Source organism: Rissa tridactyla, chromosome 4 (genome assembly GCF_028500815.1).
Source record: "Rissa tridactyla isolate bRisTri1 chromosome 4, bRisTri1.patW.cur.20221130, whole genome shotgun sequence".
NCBI lineage: Eukaryota > Metazoa > Chordata > Aves > Charadriiformes > Laridae > Rissa > Rissa tridactyla.
Window position 1 is genome coordinate 13629088 of NC_071469.1, and position 19656 is coordinate 13648743.

A 19656-nucleotide genomic window follows, 5' to 3' on the forward strand; every position below is an offset into this window, starting at 1 on the left:
AACCACAAAATTAACTTTTGCCCCAAGGGAAAGACAGATGGCAGTTTGATGGCCTCATTACTCTTTTTTCTTTTTAACAAGAGTAAGGTTTTATATTGGCTTATATAATCTAAAAAGATCTCTGAAGAAACTGATGCTAACCAGAAGAGTAAAAAAGATATAGCCATATAATGAAATTGAATTTCACCTTTCTAAAAATTTTAGTTATAACAAAGTCTTATGCGTGTGTGTCTTTTTTTTTCTGCAGTAAGAGTCGTCCCAGTGACTAGTCCCAGTAAGTGAACTTGTCTCACTGAAGCCAGGACTAATCCTACCATTGTCTTAGTAGGGCTAACGTTTCGCCTGCAGTGTATACAGTTACACGCAGACAGGTCTTCACAGGGTCAGGTCTCACTACGTAATAGATGATGGCACGCGCTTGTAACATAAGTAAAGGAAGATGAGTGTAGTGATGAGAAGCGAATAGCCACAAGGTCTCCAGTTAACTTGCTGTGCAGCTTTGGGTGGTGTGCCTACCACGTGTGTGCCTCAGCATGCCCGTTTCCAATGGAGCACAGCATTAGGTAGTTCCTATTGAGTCAGACAGGAATTTGTGGATGCTTCATGCTTTTGAGAATCTGGTTAAATAAGTATTTAACTACCTCACAGGGCCCTAATTAATGCTCACAATGGACTTCGAAATAAGGGGAAAAGGCAAGGCTAATTGCAGTCCATCTGTTCCATTCAAGCACGAATTCTGCTTATTTTTTTATTTTCTGTAAGTGTTACGAGAACAATTCATGTGTATATTTTGTTATCTGAAAAAGGCTTGTGATAAAATAAATGATGGAATGAAAAGCAATGGGCCACGTTTGTCACTGCCTCTGCAGGAACTTGTCACAAGCAAATTATGACAGCAAATGAACATTTTTGATCTTTGTGGACTTCTTCAGGATGTGACCATGAAAGCTGGATTCCTGTCTGACCTACATTATCTTCCTTTGGTTTGAAACCTGAGCATTCTTAGGAATGCTCTATCAGACAGGGTATATGGAAAATTTTGCCTCCACCAATGGATTTCCTCATTTGCTGTGTTCTAGTTTTCAGCTCAAATGTAAGGTAGGAAGAATGTGTTTGACTAGTTCCAGCTCATTCCAAGAAGTTATTATAGCTCAGACAGTTTAGATGTAGGGACATTCATTTGCTTCAAAAGGAGGAAAACGGCCAATACGTTGGCTGCAGAGACCCAGTACTCTCTGGGGTCCCTTCTACATGAAAGTACTGTTTAAAGCAGACTTACTAGAGCACTGTGTGAACGGCACAAACCTTCCCTAGCACTGCAGAAGAGATGACCTCTTTCTGTCTCAAATGCAGGCTCTTTTGTCTCATTGAATATAAGCAGTCACTGTTCAGGCAAAGCTTCTACTGTAGCATCTATTGCAAATTGAGGAAAAGGAAATTAAATTACATCCTTAGGTGGAAATTGTCTGTGGGCAGTGTTCTCTTAGCACATAGGTGATACGCATTGCAAGCAGAGGAATTCAGGACTGACTTCTTTGGCACTATGTAGGATTTACACAGGCACAACTGACAGCTCAATCTAGACTACTGTGTTTACCACTGTTGGATTAAGATTGACAAAGGTATCAAAATCCAAAATGGAATAACAGTTGAGAAAAATACTAATTAAATCTAGGAAAGGGGTCCTGTCTCAGATTCACTTCTAAGTCAGAAAATAAGTAGAACAATGAAATTAAACTCTAATTCAGATGCAATCAGCACATTTCTTTTGTCTTGATTTATATTACGAGTGCTCCTTACTGTATTGTAGTCAATTGAAAAGGATTTATTCAGTCAATTATCAAGGGTGAAACACCAATTAACTATGATGAAATACATGGAAATTTACATATTCAAATAACAAAGATCTGCATACTTCTTAAGACTGCTTATATTTGCTTCATATGGATGCTAGAAGAGTCCTGATTTGAGTACAGTCACACATTCCTGGTAGTAAGGCAGCTTAAGGAAGTCACCTAGGTGGCTGGATTTGCTTTGTATTTCTGTGGTTTTGACAGTGACAAATCATGGGACAGTAGAAAATGCATGTTGCTAAAACTATTTCAGAGACTTTGGTAAATATTCCCTTTCTTTGGAAACTAGACATGTACATCCTTTCCTCATTAATACCTGTAGGATGTTTCTGGATTTACACTATGATATTTAAAGGGCAAGTACCTTAGGTTTTAATGGGACAGATTCACAAACTAGCACAAAGTTTTCAGCATCATTAACAGTAACAATAGTTTTATCCACTTGTGTCAGACCTGAATCTTATTTCTTCTGAATCTTCTTTCTGAATAAAGTGTTATGATGATTTTTGAATAAAATTATAAAGTTTCTGATCTGAATCTTATTTCTTGTGGAATAACTTAATGGAAGCTAGTAGGATTTCTATCAAGGATTGATTTACTACAATATTCTACATGCTTAGATTTCGCATTCATTGTAGGAAGTTAAAAATCAGGATTCTTTGGACCGATTCCTTCTTCAAAGGAAGACACTTTTTGTAAATCACAAAAGAGTAGCCTAGGTGTCTCCTTGTCCAGTTTTCAGTTTTAATGATGGAAACTCTAGAGCTTTTGGAAGTGATATAAGATTACAATGGATACTTTCAAGGCCTCGTGACACAACTGGTTGATTACATGTAGCTGAAACAGAGTATCTCATCCATTATAGAAAGAACAGTAGCGTTTTGCTACTGAAAAGCTTATTAACATTGTTTTGGTTTTTGTGGTTTTTTTTCTTTTTTATTTTCCCAGCATTCCGCATCCTTAAGCATTGTGGGCTTTTCAAACAGTTTAGAAATGGAACTACCTTCCACAAGGTTGTCTAGCTCGGCCGATCTACAGACGCAAGGTGCAGCTGCTGTAACACTTGGTCCATCCCCAAACGCCCTTTGTGACTGCGATGCTCCACCAGAGTCGGTCCCCAGCTACAGCTTGGCATTGGGCAGAGCTCCAAGTGACCTGAGCCTTGCGGCTGCTGCTGGCCTCACACCAGGTGATGCACTCCAGGGCAGCACTAAGTGCAAGGTAGGAATTGCTCAAACTCCTTTACTGAAAGGAAATCCACTTTCATTGATAGAACTTGTTCTTGTTAGTCAGTCAGTCCAAGGCAGCTATTTCAGTAAATAAAGTTTTCCTTATCTGATATTTGAAGACTGATTACAAATTATTTTCTTAAGATGGAAATAAATAAAACTAATAATAAAATTTGGTATTTTTTTGGCCCCTCTCGAAGCTGGAAAATGAAGACTTCAATACTGCAGATCATCCTCTAGAAAATAGCTTGGACACTGCTGGGCAAGATGCAGTTAATGAATTAACTTTTTCTATGCAAAAAGTGCTTGAAGAGCCTATTAATCTTTCGATCAAAAAATCTCAACATTGCACTTCTCCTTCTGAACTGCTCAGCAACAATTTCCTGCCTGTGAATGCCAGAATGAGACAGCTTGGAAGCAAAGCAGGTACCAGGCTTTTCATTATTTCATTTAGGTTTTTGGTCCTTCTTTCTTTCTTAGCACTGTGCATTGCAAGCGTTGCGAAGCAGTATCCTTATTAATGTAGTTACGTATAAATGTGCTTTTCCAGCAAGCTTCAAATGTTATCAGAGTACTTAATCCAATGGAAAAGAGTGTTTGATCTCATTTGTGGAGGAAAAACATGGAAATTATATTCCTTGCATTTGTAACATCCTTTAAATATGAACCAGAAACGAGTGTTTCTGTGTGAAGGACCTGGAGTATCAGTTCTTTTAGAAGCACTCCTGTTAATGAGACCTGCAGTTATGACTATTTGAAGAGCTGGTTTGAGGAGTCCAAATTTAATTAAACAAAAAAAATTACTTCCAAAATGTAATGTGCCTTCTGCTAAGTCCTTCACATCAGTAGCATAGCAAACTTTTCCTAGGTTACTATATTGCACAGTATATGCTTTTGCTTGGCTCTGTCTACTGTGGAAAATTCCCTTCAGCCAAGGCCTATTTCTTCAGCCTTAATGGAGAATTAGACCTTATTTAACTCTTTTCATGGGCAAATTGCCAGCATCCTTGTGCTACACTGTAAAGCCTCATTCCTGCAAACTCTAAAAGTCAATGGGGCTATTCATGCAAGCAAGGGATTGCAGGATCAAGCTGTTATCCTGTGACTTATGCCAATATTTGGCTGCTTTTCTCTGTAAAAGATGAATTAATATTTCTATCTCTGTGCTGTATTTTTATTCAGAGAATTCTAATTAGTACAAAGGAGGCCTAGCTCAGTGAGCCAAGGAAATGTATTTGTCTTCTCTTATATGTACTGTGCCAAATTGTGACAACAATGCCACAATCGTTTGTGTGAGTTGTGAGAATCAGGCGCAACCCTAAAAAACTGTGCCTCAGTCAGGCTTAAGTGTCTCTGAGAGGAGCAGCTTTGTAGTATCTGGTTTGGGTCGCGTGACACTACACACAGAAAGCAGCCTCAACATACAGAAACTCACTATCTATAACGGATGCTACAGATTTGCTCTGTGTAAAGTGCAGTTCCTGTTGTGCAACAGAATGGGAAGACTAGAGTGTTGAATTCAATGCTGCTCCCTTTTCACAAGGAAGGATCAGGAGTGAGCAATTCCCATCCTGCTCTCACTGTTTAATGGCGTGCAGTGGGGGGAGACCTGAGGAGATACAGTCACTGTAAGCAGTGTGCACCAGTGACAGAGATTAACGCTATTGCAAAGGCAACGTTATCTTTGCTAGTGGCTCTCAGTAGGATTTACTAGCTTCAGCAGTGCTGTGCTGCCAAACCCCACTGCTTCTGGTATATAGCTCCAATGACTCATCCTTTTCTAATATCAAACCTAAACATTTCAGCTTAATTTACAAGAAAATACTTCTTATCCTAGCTCCAAGGGATGTGGTACTGTACATCATTTCATCATTTTCCCTCTTACAGCTCCTTTTCTTCTTATCATGGCTTGCATAAACACCCTCCCCTGCCCTTCGTTTTCCTAGACTAAACAAATCTGATGGTTTCAGCCTCTCCTCATGGGTCAGAGTTGCGATTTTTTGAAACCACCTCATTCCTGCTGTGCTGTTCTGGGTTGTCTGCAGTTAAGGAGTGCTGCCCACAGCCAAATGCAGTGCTGCAGCTGAGTCCTCCAGGGTGCTATGCAGAGCCAGGGTATCAACTTCTTGTGTTTTACATTCCTCACTGCTGGTAATACACTGCAGCAGCATTATGTGGTTGACTTGCATGTAGTGAATGGTCCACATTAACCCTTAGTTCATTCTACAGAACAGTTCCCTAGTCAGTTATTTTCCTTTGCGATTACATTCATCTGATCCTTCATAAGCATAATACTTACAGTTACCTCAATTCAGTCTTACTGATTTAAGAGATGTTTTTTTCTCTGATGTATTAAGATCATTTTTTAATTATAAACATTCTCCACAATGTTTGAAATCCCTTTAGTTCAGTGTTTTCCACAAATTTTATAGCTACTATCATTTCATGAGCCAAGTTACTGATGGAAATGTGGATTAATATTAGGAACTCAGCACCACTGGAACATCCTCTGACAGCGTGCAACGAAAGGGTGACTCAGTGTGCAGTCATCCTTTAGTAATTCTGTCCAGAGCCATCGCTACCACCCTTCATCTGAGCAACAATCACAAGTGAATAACACTTTAGAAGTGACGTGAAATGCACCTTTCCTTGTCAGTCTTGATTGTAAAGTGTTTCCTTTGGCTGGGAACAACGGAGTGTTGCTTTCAAGCAGTGGTTTAGGTACCATTGACAGGAGCTAGATTTTCTTTAAAAAAGCATATTTTCCTGGCACTTGTTTATCTCCAGATAGTCATGATATTTGGTTTGTTTTATTGTTAGTGTTGTCTATGTCAAACTAATTCCTAAGAAAAGAAGGAGTTACTATGAAATTTGTCAGTGCACTGGTATTTATGTGGGCATCCACTGGGGCGTTCATCTCTACCCCATCTCATCTCTCCAAAGTTGTTTCTTTACTCTTGTGTCTAGTATCAGTCAAAAACTACAGTTACTTGCATGCTTATATAATGGATAGTTTGCATTCATATGTTTGTCTGTTACATGCATTGGGAAGATAGAAAAGAATCATACAGTGTAGCTTTCCTCCCTCAGTGGCAGATGGGAGACAGAATTTCCTTCCTGTTTTCAAGTAACTAGAATTATCCAGAAGCTTCTTAGCATGGAGCAGAAGACTGCAGAGACTTCCTGAGCCTTAAGGGTTCAGACCTCAGTAGTTCTGTTTTTCTCAAGTGAAGGCTGTATAGCAAAAGAGGATTACTTATGTTGCTCCATGTATATGGATGAACATGGCATGGCTGTGTACATATATAATTCCCTGGGTATGTAAACATTTCAACAAAATATTTTGGAAAGGCTCCTCCTAGTCAGTACAGAAGCTGTGGTTAAAAGCAAAAGAGAAAGACAAAGAAAAAGACTGTATCCCAGAATAGAAAATAGCATACGCGTTTTCTATACATATAGATTAAACGATTCCATAATTCACTTATGGTCTCATATTAAACACCAGTCAAAAGTACATGAATATTGAAGTACTTTCTACCCTAATCTGACTCTGATATTATAAATATTTTATTCATTTTGTTATCTTCTGTTCCAGATTCCAATAACTGTGAAAAGGAACATTTTGAAATGGATATGAAAAGCAATCAGAATGTCAGGTAAAAGAGTCTTTTTTTTATACAAAAGCACTGGCCATGAAATTTTATGCATGTATTTAGAAAATTCATCATACTTAATGATAACAGAGAACTTAAAAAGAATGCAAGATTCCTTATAGATAAGGATTTTGAAAGTTGTAAAGTATTCTCTTAAACTTGAAAACAACAATTTAAAAGAAGTGGTGAGTTCATGTATTTCTGTTATTCTGTGTAATTTTCCATAATGAATAAATATTTGCAGGCTTATCTCACTTGAACAATTAGAAACTCTTTAGCCCCGATTAAACCTAAAAAATATAATGGGTACAGGATTAACATTATCTCAACAATTTTATAAAACTTTGGTTTCAGCTACTGCTGTGATAATATTTTAAAGTAAAGTTAATGATGTGGTGTGTTCCTGCTTGAAGCCAGCCACACTGAAAAATATCATCAAGCACAACTTAAATTGGAAAGGGCCTATGTTTGGATAGGCGTACACTTCACTGGGTAAAAAACTGTCTGGAAGGTCGGGCCCAAACAAAGGTGGTGAATGGAGTTAAATTTAGTTGGCAGTTGGCCACAAGTGGTGTTCCCGGGGCTCAGTACTGTAACTGGTTCTGTTTAATACCTTTATCAATGACCTGGACAAGGGGATCGAGCGCACCCTCAGTAAGTCTGCAGATGACACCAAGTTGGGCAAGAGTGTTGATCTGCGTGAGGATAGGAAGGCTTTATGCAGGGGGATGTGGACAGGCTGGATCGATGGATCGAGGCCAATGGTATGAGGTTCAACCAGGCCAAGTGCCGGGTCCTGCACTTGGGTCACAACAACCCCACGCAATGCTACAGGCTTGGGGAGGAAGAGTGTCTGGAAAGCTGCCTGGTGGAAAAGGACCTGGGGGTATTGGTTAACAGCCAGCTGAATATGAGCCAGCAGCGTGCCCAGAAGGCCAATAGCATCCTGGCCTGTACCAGGAATAGTGTGGCCAGCAGGATTAGGGAAGTGATCATCCCCCTGTACTCGGTAGGTATTTAAAAGACGTGTAGATGTATGTGGTGCTGAGGGACATGGTTTAGTCATAACTTGGCAGTGCTAGGTTAACGGTTGGACTTGATCATCTTAAATGTTTCTTCCAACAAAAATGATTCTGTGATTCTATGACTAATTAAAACAAAAATATATGGAGCAGGGCAAAGTTTTAGCACAGAAGTTAGTAATGCATTTACACATATGATTAATTTAAAATTATTGCATTCACATTTCTTAAAGAATTGGCATGCGAAAAACCATTTCAGTGTTTAGCCAGCGGAGTCACAGTTACAGAGGAAAAGAAACACAAACAATAGTGTGTGAAAAATGTTGAAAGTTGGTAGGGAGGAGAATTTTGTGAAATAAGACTGAATTTAACCATGTGTCATTTTGATTGTAGAGCTGGCCCTAGGGAGCAGAAGAACCCCTATGTGAGACTGGAACGTCTGAAAATATGTACATCAGAAGCAGGGGAGCTCCCGGTGTTTAAGCTCCAGCCACAGGACAATGAGCAGGAAGGAAACTTCCTCCTGATAATTGAATGTGGGACCCAGTCTTCAAGTATGTCTATAAAGGTGAGTGGTATTTCCTTGAGGCTTTACCTGCTTTCTGCCCTTTATGCCACTGGCTTGTACCCACAGTTTCTGAAAGTTATTCTCCACTGAACAAGTCTGTTGATTCATTTCAGCCTTGGACATTTCTGTGATGGGTTGAAATAGTAGAGATGCAGCTTTTAGTTTTCTGTGTAGCTCCCCGATACTTCCATTTCTGAGAACTCTGTCTCTGGGATTGGATAGCTGTAGTGTTTTTGTATTCTAGCAAACAACTTGGCTCATCTGTCTAGTTACACATATAGGATAAATAGCTAAAAACTGACCCAAATGCATATTTGAGTGTTAGGAACCAATTCCAGAAATCACAGTGTAACAGATTTTTAAAAGCTTTGTATTCCATTGCTTGAGTCTTGACTGTGAATTTCTTTCCACAGAGACCTGTGAGTTGTTTACAGTAAAATTTGCAAATAGGGTTGTAAAGTATCCTGTTTCTATCATCTGTGATATGAAATCTGTACAGCTCTCACAATGTTATAACTTTGTGGTATGTGGAGGAAATGACTTGACCAAGGTGACCTGGCCAGACAGTGGCAGATGTTGATCTGAACCCCAGTGCCCTCTCCAGTAGAGTTCGCTGCAGAGAAACCATTTTGTCTGCCAATAACCACTGCTGTTATATGCTTATATATGAAAATGATGATTGTGTGATCCCAAATTTTTCTTCCTTTAAGATAAATAAAGATAGTCCACCTGAAGGACTGAAATCCAAAGAGGAGAACTCAAAGGACAGAAAGCTGCTCATATCCCAGGCTGCAGGACAGACACAATCTCCTCCTGTGAATACTGCATCTGTTGATCAGAAGCTCAGCAATGGCATCTCCATCATGAAAAAATCTCCAGTTACTCAGGAAGTCAATCCCATTGAAAATGAGGATTTCTGTGCTGTGTGTCTTAATGGAGGAGAACTGTTGTGCTGTGATCACTGCCCCAAGGTCTTCCATCTCTCCTGCCATGTTCCAGCCCTGCTCAGCTTTCCAGTGTGAGTATGTATGACGTTTCCCTAATGTGCTCAGTTTCTGCTCACTGCCTTGGGGCAGAATATATCCTCAGGGCTGTATGTGTCAACCTTCCACAAAGGCAAGGACTGCATCTCCCATTTGCCTTTTTTGTAACTTTTCTTGCAAAGGGAATAATTGTCTTACACACTAGAAACTACATGAATTATTAAGAACTGTTTCCAGCCATGTATGCCCTTTCTGCAGTTAGCTGGCCAGTACAACAAAGGAGGTGGTAGGCCTGAGCTTTAAAAACATTCTGAGGGCTTACTGGAAAAAACTAAAATCCGAACTCTCATGTAACATCTGTGGTGTAGATGTCAGCTCTTCTCTGCAAGAACAGTGACTAGCACAAGGAAAGGGCAAGCAGTGAGTTCCTATTCAGTTTTCTGTCCAGTTTTATGGGAAATCTAGGATTTTGGGGGCTTTTGTGGAAGCATTTAGGACATTGGTTTTTCCTAAGACACACATTCCCTAGCAACTTGTCACAAATAAATTGTATGTGACAAAGACCCAGAATTAGCTACCTGTCCACATACCAAACTTTAAAAGTGAGGCTGAATAATGTGCACTACTGGTGGGGTATAATTCTGAATTCTGTTACAAATCATTACCAGGTGGGACCAGAGGCTACTTCATTTGTGCCAAACCCAAATAACTGCCTCAGCTGTAAAAAATACGTTGTGAGATAGTAGTAGTTTGGAGATTCTGGTTTGTTCTTTCTGTTCAAAAAGCAGGCATTTCCATCTCTTGGCTTTTTGCTCTTTTCTCTAACAGCTAAGTCATTATTAAACCTCTATAGTTTCAAAACAAAGTGAAAGCCAATTTTTCCTTCTAAAATAAACTTCCTAGGCAAAGTTAAATTTTAATGAAGTAAATTAATTCCTTTTACTAAAGTTCTATATTCATAGTTCTGTAATATACCTTCATCTATAGTTATTCAGGCCCTGATATTGCAGAATACTAGCTAAGGATCAGACTTGTTTTCAAATACAGTGATTCCTGAGGTTTGTTATTTGACAAGGTGGATATCAAAATTTGACACAAGTTTGGGGTTCTTGTTTTGCAGGGGAGAATGGGTGTGCACACTTTGCCGTAATCCAGTGAAGCCAGAGGTAGAATATGACTGTGAAAACACACGCTACAGCCACAGCTGTAATGTACAATATGGCCTTGGTGACTGTGACCAGAAGGTGGGAATAACCATATATTGTACTATTTAGAAAAGGACATATGATCTCAGCATTGCCTCTTCATTGGAAAGATGACGGTTTTGACTTGATTGCTACTTGAACGTTTCAGAGAGTAGTAAATACAACAAAAGCATTCAGTTGTATCAGTCTCTTCTATCTAGACATTGCTGTTCAATTTTAAAATGAATGCCATGTTATAGAATGATGAAACAGGCAGATCTGGAATTCCTTTCTCCTTTGAACAGGGTAGTTGCACTCAGTAGCAGAGCAATCTTCCCTTAGTCAACTTTGCTTGGCTTTCTGACACTGAATCTTTTTCCTTTAAGACTTGGCACCTTCTCAGACATCTACTTAGGCCAATTGCAATGACATTTTTGTGACGTAGACACTTTTTGACCTTCAGCTGGTTTGAAATCATCACACAGTCTTCATGTGTAACATTAATCTTGAAGATGACATTTAGGCACTGTTAACTCAGCCTAGATGAAAGCTTATCTCATTACATCCCCATTACCAGTTCCTCTACCAAATATCTCGTGAAAATTGCCTTTTCTTAAAGTCCACTTGGTACTTGTAAGCCACAAGTTCCAAATAAATGTCCTGTTTATATTGGTGACAGCTGGACAGGGAGGCTAAGTCCACACAGCTGACTGCAGACGCTGAGCTGGCCCTACACAAATGAAGCCTAGAACAAGGCACCAGTCTAATCTGAGCACCACACATAAAGACAACAGCAATGATTCTTAGAGCACTGAGGCTTAAATTCATCCATGCTGTTTCCAGACCTGAGCTACTCTGTTCATGAAGAGGTGGACATAACTTCTTGACATTGATGTGATGCCTGTTTCTATTGGATTGGGTACAACGGGCCAGAAATAGTTGGGATCTGGGTCTTGATTAGTGAGGTTCTATTTAGAAAATGGACTTGATTAGAAATTCATTGCTTATGAGCAAACATGGCTTATAATGTTTTTGTAGTGCATTTTTTTGTATCAGTGAAAAAAACAAACACTATTGTAAGTATTTTACAAGTTAATGATGATTAAACAGAACTGTTTTCATACAGTGCTACCAACTACATAACTTCCATTTGTATGAATGGATATGAACAGTGTGAAACATTTTCCATTTAGCTGTTTCCACACTGTTGCTGCTGTTCTTTTAGTCAAGAGCCAAGGAATAGATCTGGAGTGCAGAAAGGAAATTGTGATAGCGATGAATTCCCAAGAGTTGCCAGGAAAGACACATGCACATAAATGATTCTTTTCTTGCATTTCTTGACTATACTCACTTTCAAACTATAAAAATGTTATGAGGCAAAATTTCCCCCAGGTGCCATTTTGCATCAGAAATGCACAGACTACATAAAAACTCCCCTTGTTGTTAGTATGATTGATTAACTATGGGAAAGAATGAAACTGACTTGGTTGGAATTAAAATGTATTTCAAATTTGGCTTCTACAGAAGTGTGAAAAGCTGGTGCTTTCCCTGTTCTGCAGTAGTATGAGCCTCCCATTTCATGAACCTGTCAGCCCCCTGGTAAGTACTGCATAGGCATGGGTCAGAGGGAATTCAAAGAATACCCTGGCACACCTTGAGAGTTTCCCCTTTGTCTTCTTGAAAGATATGCATTAGCTTTTTTTCTGAACAGTATTGCTTCCTCGGGAAGGGTAGGTGTTTCCCTCTTGCAAGTGCTTTGAAGGTGCCAGGTCAGGGGCAGGTAAATGCTGGCCAATGTTCTCAGGCCAGGTCTGAGTGCCGATTTATAATGCTGGTAGGATACTAAAGGTATGTGAGGGTTTCCAGTGATTAAGAAAGTTGACTTGCTGCATGGAGAATGTTGCACTGCCATAAGAGAGGTCTGCTTTACAAACAACCCCGGACTCCCTCTTTTCTGGCGTTTTGCACAAAGGTGGTAAAATGGATGTGTTCAGGGGAAGATGTAGAGACTACTGTTTCATCCATGTACCAAACGTTTGCAATATTAACTGGCTATTTTACGGACGATGTAGATTCACGCTATTGTAACAATAGAACACAATGTGAAAAAAGTTGGAGGAGGAAAATGAGAGAAAGAAAAAGGTTTTATATGTAGGAATAGTCCAAATAATGATATGAAAAATATTCTACTTAATAAAGGTTGCAATGGATTTATGGAACACGTTACCTAAGAAGTAGGTTGTGACCCAGAAAGATTTAAGGAGTGGGATATCCTGCTAGCTGGTGCCCATTGAAAAAGACTTTTGTTGAACTTTAAAAAGAGTGCATAGTAGCATATTTTTAGTCACTCTTGGCAGACTACTTCCCACGGTATCCGCAGCCAGTATCTCAGCACATCATTTTTTAGAACTGCTTGGGGGAAATTTAGCTAATTCTCAATGTTACATATATTATTGATTATGGTTGAATGACAACATTTCTATCTGGGGATAAACTTTAGAAAGTGAAAGTAGCAGGGTACTCACTGAAGTGTGCTATTTTTAAGATCGATCTTGCAAGCAAATGTGTTTTTAATCAAACCAAAAAGCACCCAGGAAGATGATGTGCAAGTGTAGGCACCAAAAGACTAGAGCTCTTTTCCATGATGCAGGGAGTCCTCTGCAGTGGAAAAGAAATGTTTTAATTCAAAAGGTTACGTACCTGTGTTTTATTCTTACTGCAGGCTCGCCACTATTATCAGATCATCAAAAGGCCAATGGATTTGTCAATTATACGAAAAAAGCTGCAAAAAAAGGACAAGTCTCACTATTCTGCACCTGAGGAACTCGTGACTGACGTGCGTCTCATGTTTTGGAACTGTGCAAAGTTCAATTATGTAGGTTTCTAATATGCATGGGTGCGGGGATACAAACCAGAGGGTTGCTCTTTCAAGCTGTCACATTGGTGTAATTATTGGTTCCGTTGACATCAGATATGGGATTGGGAAAACAGAAGTATTAATCAGTTTTACTCTTTGGAAATTATGTATATATTTTTTTAATGACAGAAATGGAGCGATATATGGATCTGAGAACTTGAGACACATATGGAGGGTCATCTTAGCAGACAATTTTTTGGAATGTTGCTGAGTTTGCTGTGAGAAGCCAGTCATAGCCAGCAAAATAGCTAGGGAAAATTCAGGTGCATAGAAATTCCTAAGCAATGATGACTGCTATTCTTTCTAGTTCACTGCATATCTCTTTTTCTTAGAGGTGCAGAAACGTGTTCCTTAATAGTAGCATCTGTTTTTTACTTGCATTGTAAATGTAGAGGGACTAATGGGCTGTAGAAAGCGCACAGGAGACTAATGGAGGTGTAGCAGACAGAACCAAGGTGAGACATTAAAGTAGGGTAGTCATTTGGTTTTGATCCTTGATGATTTCTATGTTTGGTAATACTGAATGGTTATTTATTCTCTTACAGCCAGATTCAGAGGTTGCTGAGGCTGGACGATGCCTAGATGTATTCTTTGAGGGCAAACTGAAGGAGATTTATCCAGACAGGTATTTTCCTTCAATGCAACAAGAAGACTCTGATTCTGAAGAAGCGGAGAGTCAGAATAGCAAAATGCTACCCCAAGATTTTCAGTGGCCGTCATACGGACAGGAGTGCATTCAGCCTAAAAGGAGACGGCGCCATGCTGTAAGATTGCAAAAACAAAAGCATTTGGTTGCTAAGTGGCCACCCTGCTAATTCTGTTTACAGCTACTGATGGGAAGTTTTGACAGGGCTGTGTGGGAAAACTGTCAAGCTTCTATCACAGAGATGTGATCGGTTCTACAATTTTATGTCAAAATCCTCTGAGTGGAATAAAGTGTCAGTTGTATATAAATATATAAGCATGAACAAATGAAGTCTCTCGGGCCACACAGTTATCTTCCTAGCAGAAAACTCTGCCAAGATTTTTAAAAAGACTAAGCCCTCTAGCTATTCGCTGTTTGTTTCCTTTGTACGCAGGAAAGTGAAAAAGCTAAAAGAATGATGTTTCAGCCAGCTAACAGCCTTCCTCAGGTATGACCTCCTCAAGACATGAGATTTGCTATGAGGAATCCAGCAGCATAACTGACAGAGTTAAGGTGTGTGGGAGGAAAGCAAAACACTTGGGCTGTTTATTTAAACTCTCCTGATCTGCTGACCATATGCCTTATTTCTACATGTCGTGGATAGATAACAGATCCAAAGTGTTTGAATCTGTCGATATTTAATCTGTTAAATCATATATATGTTTTGCAGTGTTTACACTGAAGTACTAATGTTTTGGTGATAGGTAATGATGATTAACAATAAAAGTAACATGCTAATAATATCTAATACTGCAGTACCATTTTATAATCTGTTCAACATGACATCTCTATTTTATAGAGCACAGGTAACCGTGTAATAATCTTACAACCTCGGTGTGAATGTTGGCCATGCTTTGTGATAAACACAATGTGTAGTCATAAAAGCCCTAATCCCGTTGTCTTATTCAATGATTTTTCTGGAAGCTTGACTGCTCAAGGCCTATGTGATACAGTCTAATGTGATTATCTGATTAGCTGTTTCTTTTGAAGCTGAGCACTTTCATTACATCATGAAAAACAAGTGCTAATAGTGCTAATACTAGGGCTCTATGTGAGCTGTTTCTGAGTACATACTGGATGCTCTATTTGCAAGGAATGATTCTTTTGGTATCTAATTCATGCTCGGTAAAGCAGTTGGGATTTCTTGGGTATCAAAGGTAGCATTTTTATACAACACAAGCCAGTTGTTTTTTCTTTAAAGCAGATATTGGAATTCAGTAAATTAACTATGAAGCAAATTACATGGTTATAAAAGTGCCTGTAAAATAACGTCATATATTCCTGATTTTCTCTTTGCTTATTTCTTGTAGTTGTGATTACCAACAGTGCTAGATGATGATAATGTGTATATATAGAAGCTCAAACAGAATGACAGAATGTCTAAGCTTTTTTTTTTTTTTGGCTAAATTCCACAATGTATTGTAAAGCCTGAAGGGTGGGATAGGTAAGAAGACATGACACCTGATCAGAGAGTGATGGTTTGCAAGCTGCTTCCCACCTCTTCCAGAAGCAGGTGAGCCAGATCTTCATGTGGCCAATGCTTTCTTCATGTGTGTGAGGGGCATCTCCCTCCCTAGAGCTCTGCCCAGCAGCATAAAGCTGGGCTGTGGTCTGGCTCTGAGAGAGAAGGGCTGTCGCAGATCTCAAACACAGATTAAGTTCATTTTAATTAGGTTCCTGTAAATAAAGATGATATTTTCAGCATAGTTTATATGGGCTATTTGGTCTGGTAATCATGTATGTTATTTTAGATAATGCTTTAAAGTAAAGGTTTATATATGAAATAAGATGATGTGAATGTTATATTCTACTGTCTGTGTGACTTACAGTTTGCCATTAACTTGATAGTGAACTAATGTTTTCTATTCTTTGAAGAAATGAAAATCTGATTATTATAAGCTGACTGGAAAACTGTGAGATGAAGGGACAGCCTTTACATTTTCTATATGTGAATTCCTATGTGTTTGCTTTTTGTCAAACTCCTGTTCTCAAAACAATAAGTGTCTTGGCACAGGGAAATGAGTGCAGGTTTGTAACTGAATTAATCACCCTATCTGTACTACAGGTATCACCTTTTCTCAGTTGGTACTTAATTCCTCCACTGAAGACCTATGTTTTGCCATTAATAGCACAAAAATGGTATGCTGTAGAGTCTTGATCTAGGGGCAAAGGTAGAAATAGGAGAGAATATCGATGACCTCCACTTTTCATGGAAGAGCAGAGTCAAAAAGAGACCGCTTCTGTTTCTTAAAGGCTGTAAGTTTGTTGACTGTACCATTAGTTTTGAAGAACACCCGTTTTAATAAAATTTATCCAGGGTGTATTATACCTTTATTAAAAATAGAAGTGTACCTGTTTGTCATCATATATAGATGCCCTTTGGATGTGTGCTGGCAGGACTCTATGGCTTGAGCACTCTTAAGGCTAACTTTATTTTTGATTGCTTCACTAAGACATGGTAACAGTTAAAAAAATACTTCTAAACTTCATGTCACGTTGCTAAGCAGAACAAAAACTGAGCTCGTAAGTATGACTTCATGTACTTTCAGACACAAATCTATGGGTTAGCAACTTCACAATACATTGCATGTCATAAGAGCAACATTATCCATCTCAGTAAATGCCTTAAAATTGCTGGCTTGTGATGTTCCTGCTGCTGGACACCAGGGCCTGAAAATTCTTGGGGCATTTACTCTGTTGGAAGTCCAGTTGCACACTGGTAATGGCACTGACAGGTATGAAAGGAAGAGTCCCTCTTCTGAAATCTAATGGCCCACATGGCCCAAAAGAGAAGTGGTATGTTATGTAGTTACTTTTTCTTCTGTCACACCGCCTGTTTCACAATCCGGAATTTGTAGGAAAGGAAGTAAAGGAGAACCCCTGAAGTTTTCCACTGGAAATAAGTATAGCAGAAGCAAATGCCAGGCATACTGTGGAACCCCCAGTGAATGCACTAGGCTCCTGCAAATGCAACCAAAGGCACAATTTTTCCTTTTTTCTTTAGTAATGTGTTACACGTAGAATGGGAAAATCCTCTTTGTGCTTAAGCAGTCGGAAAAGAGATTAATTACCCTTCAGTAATAGGTCTGTTGAAGAAGAGACAGCTACAAATTTGACTTTCATTCCCTTACAGACAATTTCAAAGACATTCTTCTTCTAGTATCGTTACAGCATAATGACGTTGAAGTTAAGACAAACAGGTGCTTAACAATTCAGATTATTGAATGACTGCATGTTTATATGTGTAATGTGCTTTGCTGAACAATAAAATATGTGAAATGTATTTTTGCACATCAATCTGAAATTTTTGCTCTGAGTACATCTGTGTTCAATTAATATATGGATTATATAATATCTTTTAAAACTTATTAGCTAAGTTATTGATAACTACTAATGGTAAAGCAGCTATGCTAACACAGGAGATCAGCTTTCTTTTTGTGCTGGAATTTTAAATACCAATTAGAAATTTTGCTTTTTCATTTTTCAATTAGTGTAAATTAGTGAGAAGCAAACATGCCATGAACAACTAACAAAAAATGTTTGTAGTTTCAATGTATGTATACACTAAAGTGCCAAGGAATATACCACTAACTAGAGAGATGAAAAAATTCTTGTAGTGTATTTAGTCAGAAGGAACCAGAAAATATATTCTAAAAATGAAAATGCGAGAAACTAAAAAAAATGGAATAATTTACAAAAAACAGAACAAAAATACTGTATTGTCAAAAAGTCTAGCAGACACTGCAAGTGTTTTTCTATTGTTATTGGTTCCTCTCGGTTTAGTTTATGGGAGTATAAAACTATCAGCAGCAACTTTCTGACCTGGAGGCCGACTGGTTTGAGGGGTGAGGAATTGTTATTTCAGGGTTACAGCTGTGCTGCTCTTCAGACATAATTAAGAGAAAATTTGTAGATAGAGGTATTTTATTATTGTACAAACAGGAAAAGTGAGTGAAACTTTTTCGAGTGTGAAATACAGGCAATAGACTTCGAAGCTAAACACCAGCTGTGTTTCTCTAACTTGAATTAGATATCAACAAGATAATCTTGAAGGAAAATATCGGCAGTAGTCGTGGGCTAAGGAGGATGCACATCAGGAGCAAGAAGTGTGAGGTGGAGTGATTGTTTTTTCAGAAATACTACCCCACTGTTCCTGTCCTTTAGTAAATGTTTATAAAAGGTGATTTTAGTGTGTGGTTATGTGTGTTTTCGTGACAGCATTTAGTAGATTGGTGGCATTTTGTCTTACTAAGTAGTCTTTCATAGAGGTTTGTATTAGGATATGAAACAATAGGAACATGGTATTTGGATGGCTTTGTTATGAAAAGTGTTTACTGTGTTGGGAATACTTACTGTGGAGATGAGAAATTGCAACATTCAAATCTGTTGTCAAATATCTAGCTCCACTTGCTCCATTTTCATTCCAAGTGTCTGAAAAGAGGTTCTTGAAAGATACTTCTCGGATAACTTCTTCCTGCATAGGATGCAATTTGTAACAAATTTCCCTGTAAATTCTATCTCACAGTATATTTTCACGGTAGAAAAGCCCTTTTTAGGTTAAGGAGATAAAATGCGCAAGTGTTTTTCCCAGAGCAAATAGAGCAGTGTCTGAAGGCCAGGGAGTATTTTACTGCTTTTGGAGAGTGTTTGAGAAGGTTTTATGGAAGTAGCAACGCAGATTTATCGTTGTGCTCTGGATGTTAGTTTCAAAGTTACTATTCTTGATCTTGATTGTAGCGCCTAGGACAATTACATCAGTAGGGAAGTGTTCCAGAGGCAGTCTGGTACTGAGGCAATGCTTATTAAATTTGTTGTAAGTCAGTGAGGGAATCCAGGTTTCTGGTACGGATGATAGAAATGTCAGTTATTTTAGGCATACCATAGATGCTGTGTTCCTAGATGATCTGTGCTGAGAATGATATAGCTGTCCTTTATTCCGACATTCACGGAATCACGGAATCTTCAGAGTTGGAAGGGACCTCTAGAGATCATCTAGTCCAACTCCCCTGCTAGAGCAGGAATCATTCTTCCCTTAGCTGATGCACCTGATTGCTTGCCACACTAGAATAACTTTCTGACAATGTTTCTCGCTAACAGTCATGAGTTCACTTTAGATGGAGAAAAAAAAAAATATCTATTTTTATACACTGACATCTGGGCAGGAAATGAAACATACTTGAATATTTTTCCTTGTTTGCTTATTAGCCTGCTCTTGCTTCTGATGAAGTTAGTAAGAGCAGGAATGGTTCTTACACCTCTTTAAATTCAGTACTTGCTCGTTATTCCATGATATACTGCTCTAAGAAAATATGTTGGTACTATTTCATTTTTTGCAGTAGACTTTCTAGAGTTTCTTGATGTAGTCATGAGACACCTTATGGGAAATTTACAGTGAAAACATTGTACAATACTCAAATCAGAGCTAGCTGCTTGCCAGGTTTTGTGCTGACTGCCTGCACTGGGCTAAACTGCTTTCATGGCTGAATGAACAAATACAGCGCCCTAATAGCGTTTCAAATGTTGAATCATGCTCATAGAAACTCATGGAACTTAATCTGGTTT

The 19656-nt window shown here is 38.7% G+C and overlaps 1 protein-coding gene across 4 annotated transcripts in view; it reads left to right on the forward strand.

Annotated features, from left to right (window-relative positions):
• TRIM66 (tripartite motif containing 66) overlaps nucleotides 1-19656 on the forward strand; it is a 59239-nt gene that overhangs the window by 35364 nt on the left and 4219 nt on the right. For 3 of the 4 annotated variants that reach the window (XM_054200545.1, XM_054200543.1, XM_054200542.1), the window contains 11 exons: nucleotides 2802-3074; nucleotides 3283-3508; nucleotides 6678-6738; nucleotides 8151-8325; nucleotides 9036-9343; nucleotides 10429-10552; nucleotides 12017-12091; nucleotides 13215-13367; nucleotides 13955-14173; nucleotides 14489-14542; nucleotides 15522-15607. In XM_054200545.1, the coding sequence (XP_054056520.1) occupies nucleotides 2802-3074; nucleotides 3283-3508; nucleotides 6678-6738; nucleotides 8151-8325; nucleotides 9036-9343; nucleotides 10429-10552; nucleotides 12017-12091; nucleotides 13215-13367; nucleotides 13955-14173; nucleotides 14489-14542; nucleotides 15522-15542 (1689 nt within the window). In that variant the 3' untranslated portion in view covers nucleotides 15543-15607. Of the gene's footprint in view, nucleotides 1-2801; nucleotides 3075-3282; nucleotides 3509-6677; nucleotides 6739-8150; nucleotides 8326-9035; nucleotides 9344-10428; nucleotides 10553-12016; nucleotides 12092-13214; nucleotides 13368-13954; nucleotides 14174-14488; nucleotides 14543-15521; nucleotides 17388-19656 lie in introns of those variants that run through there. The other variant, XM_054200544.1, reaches the window with a different exon arrangement.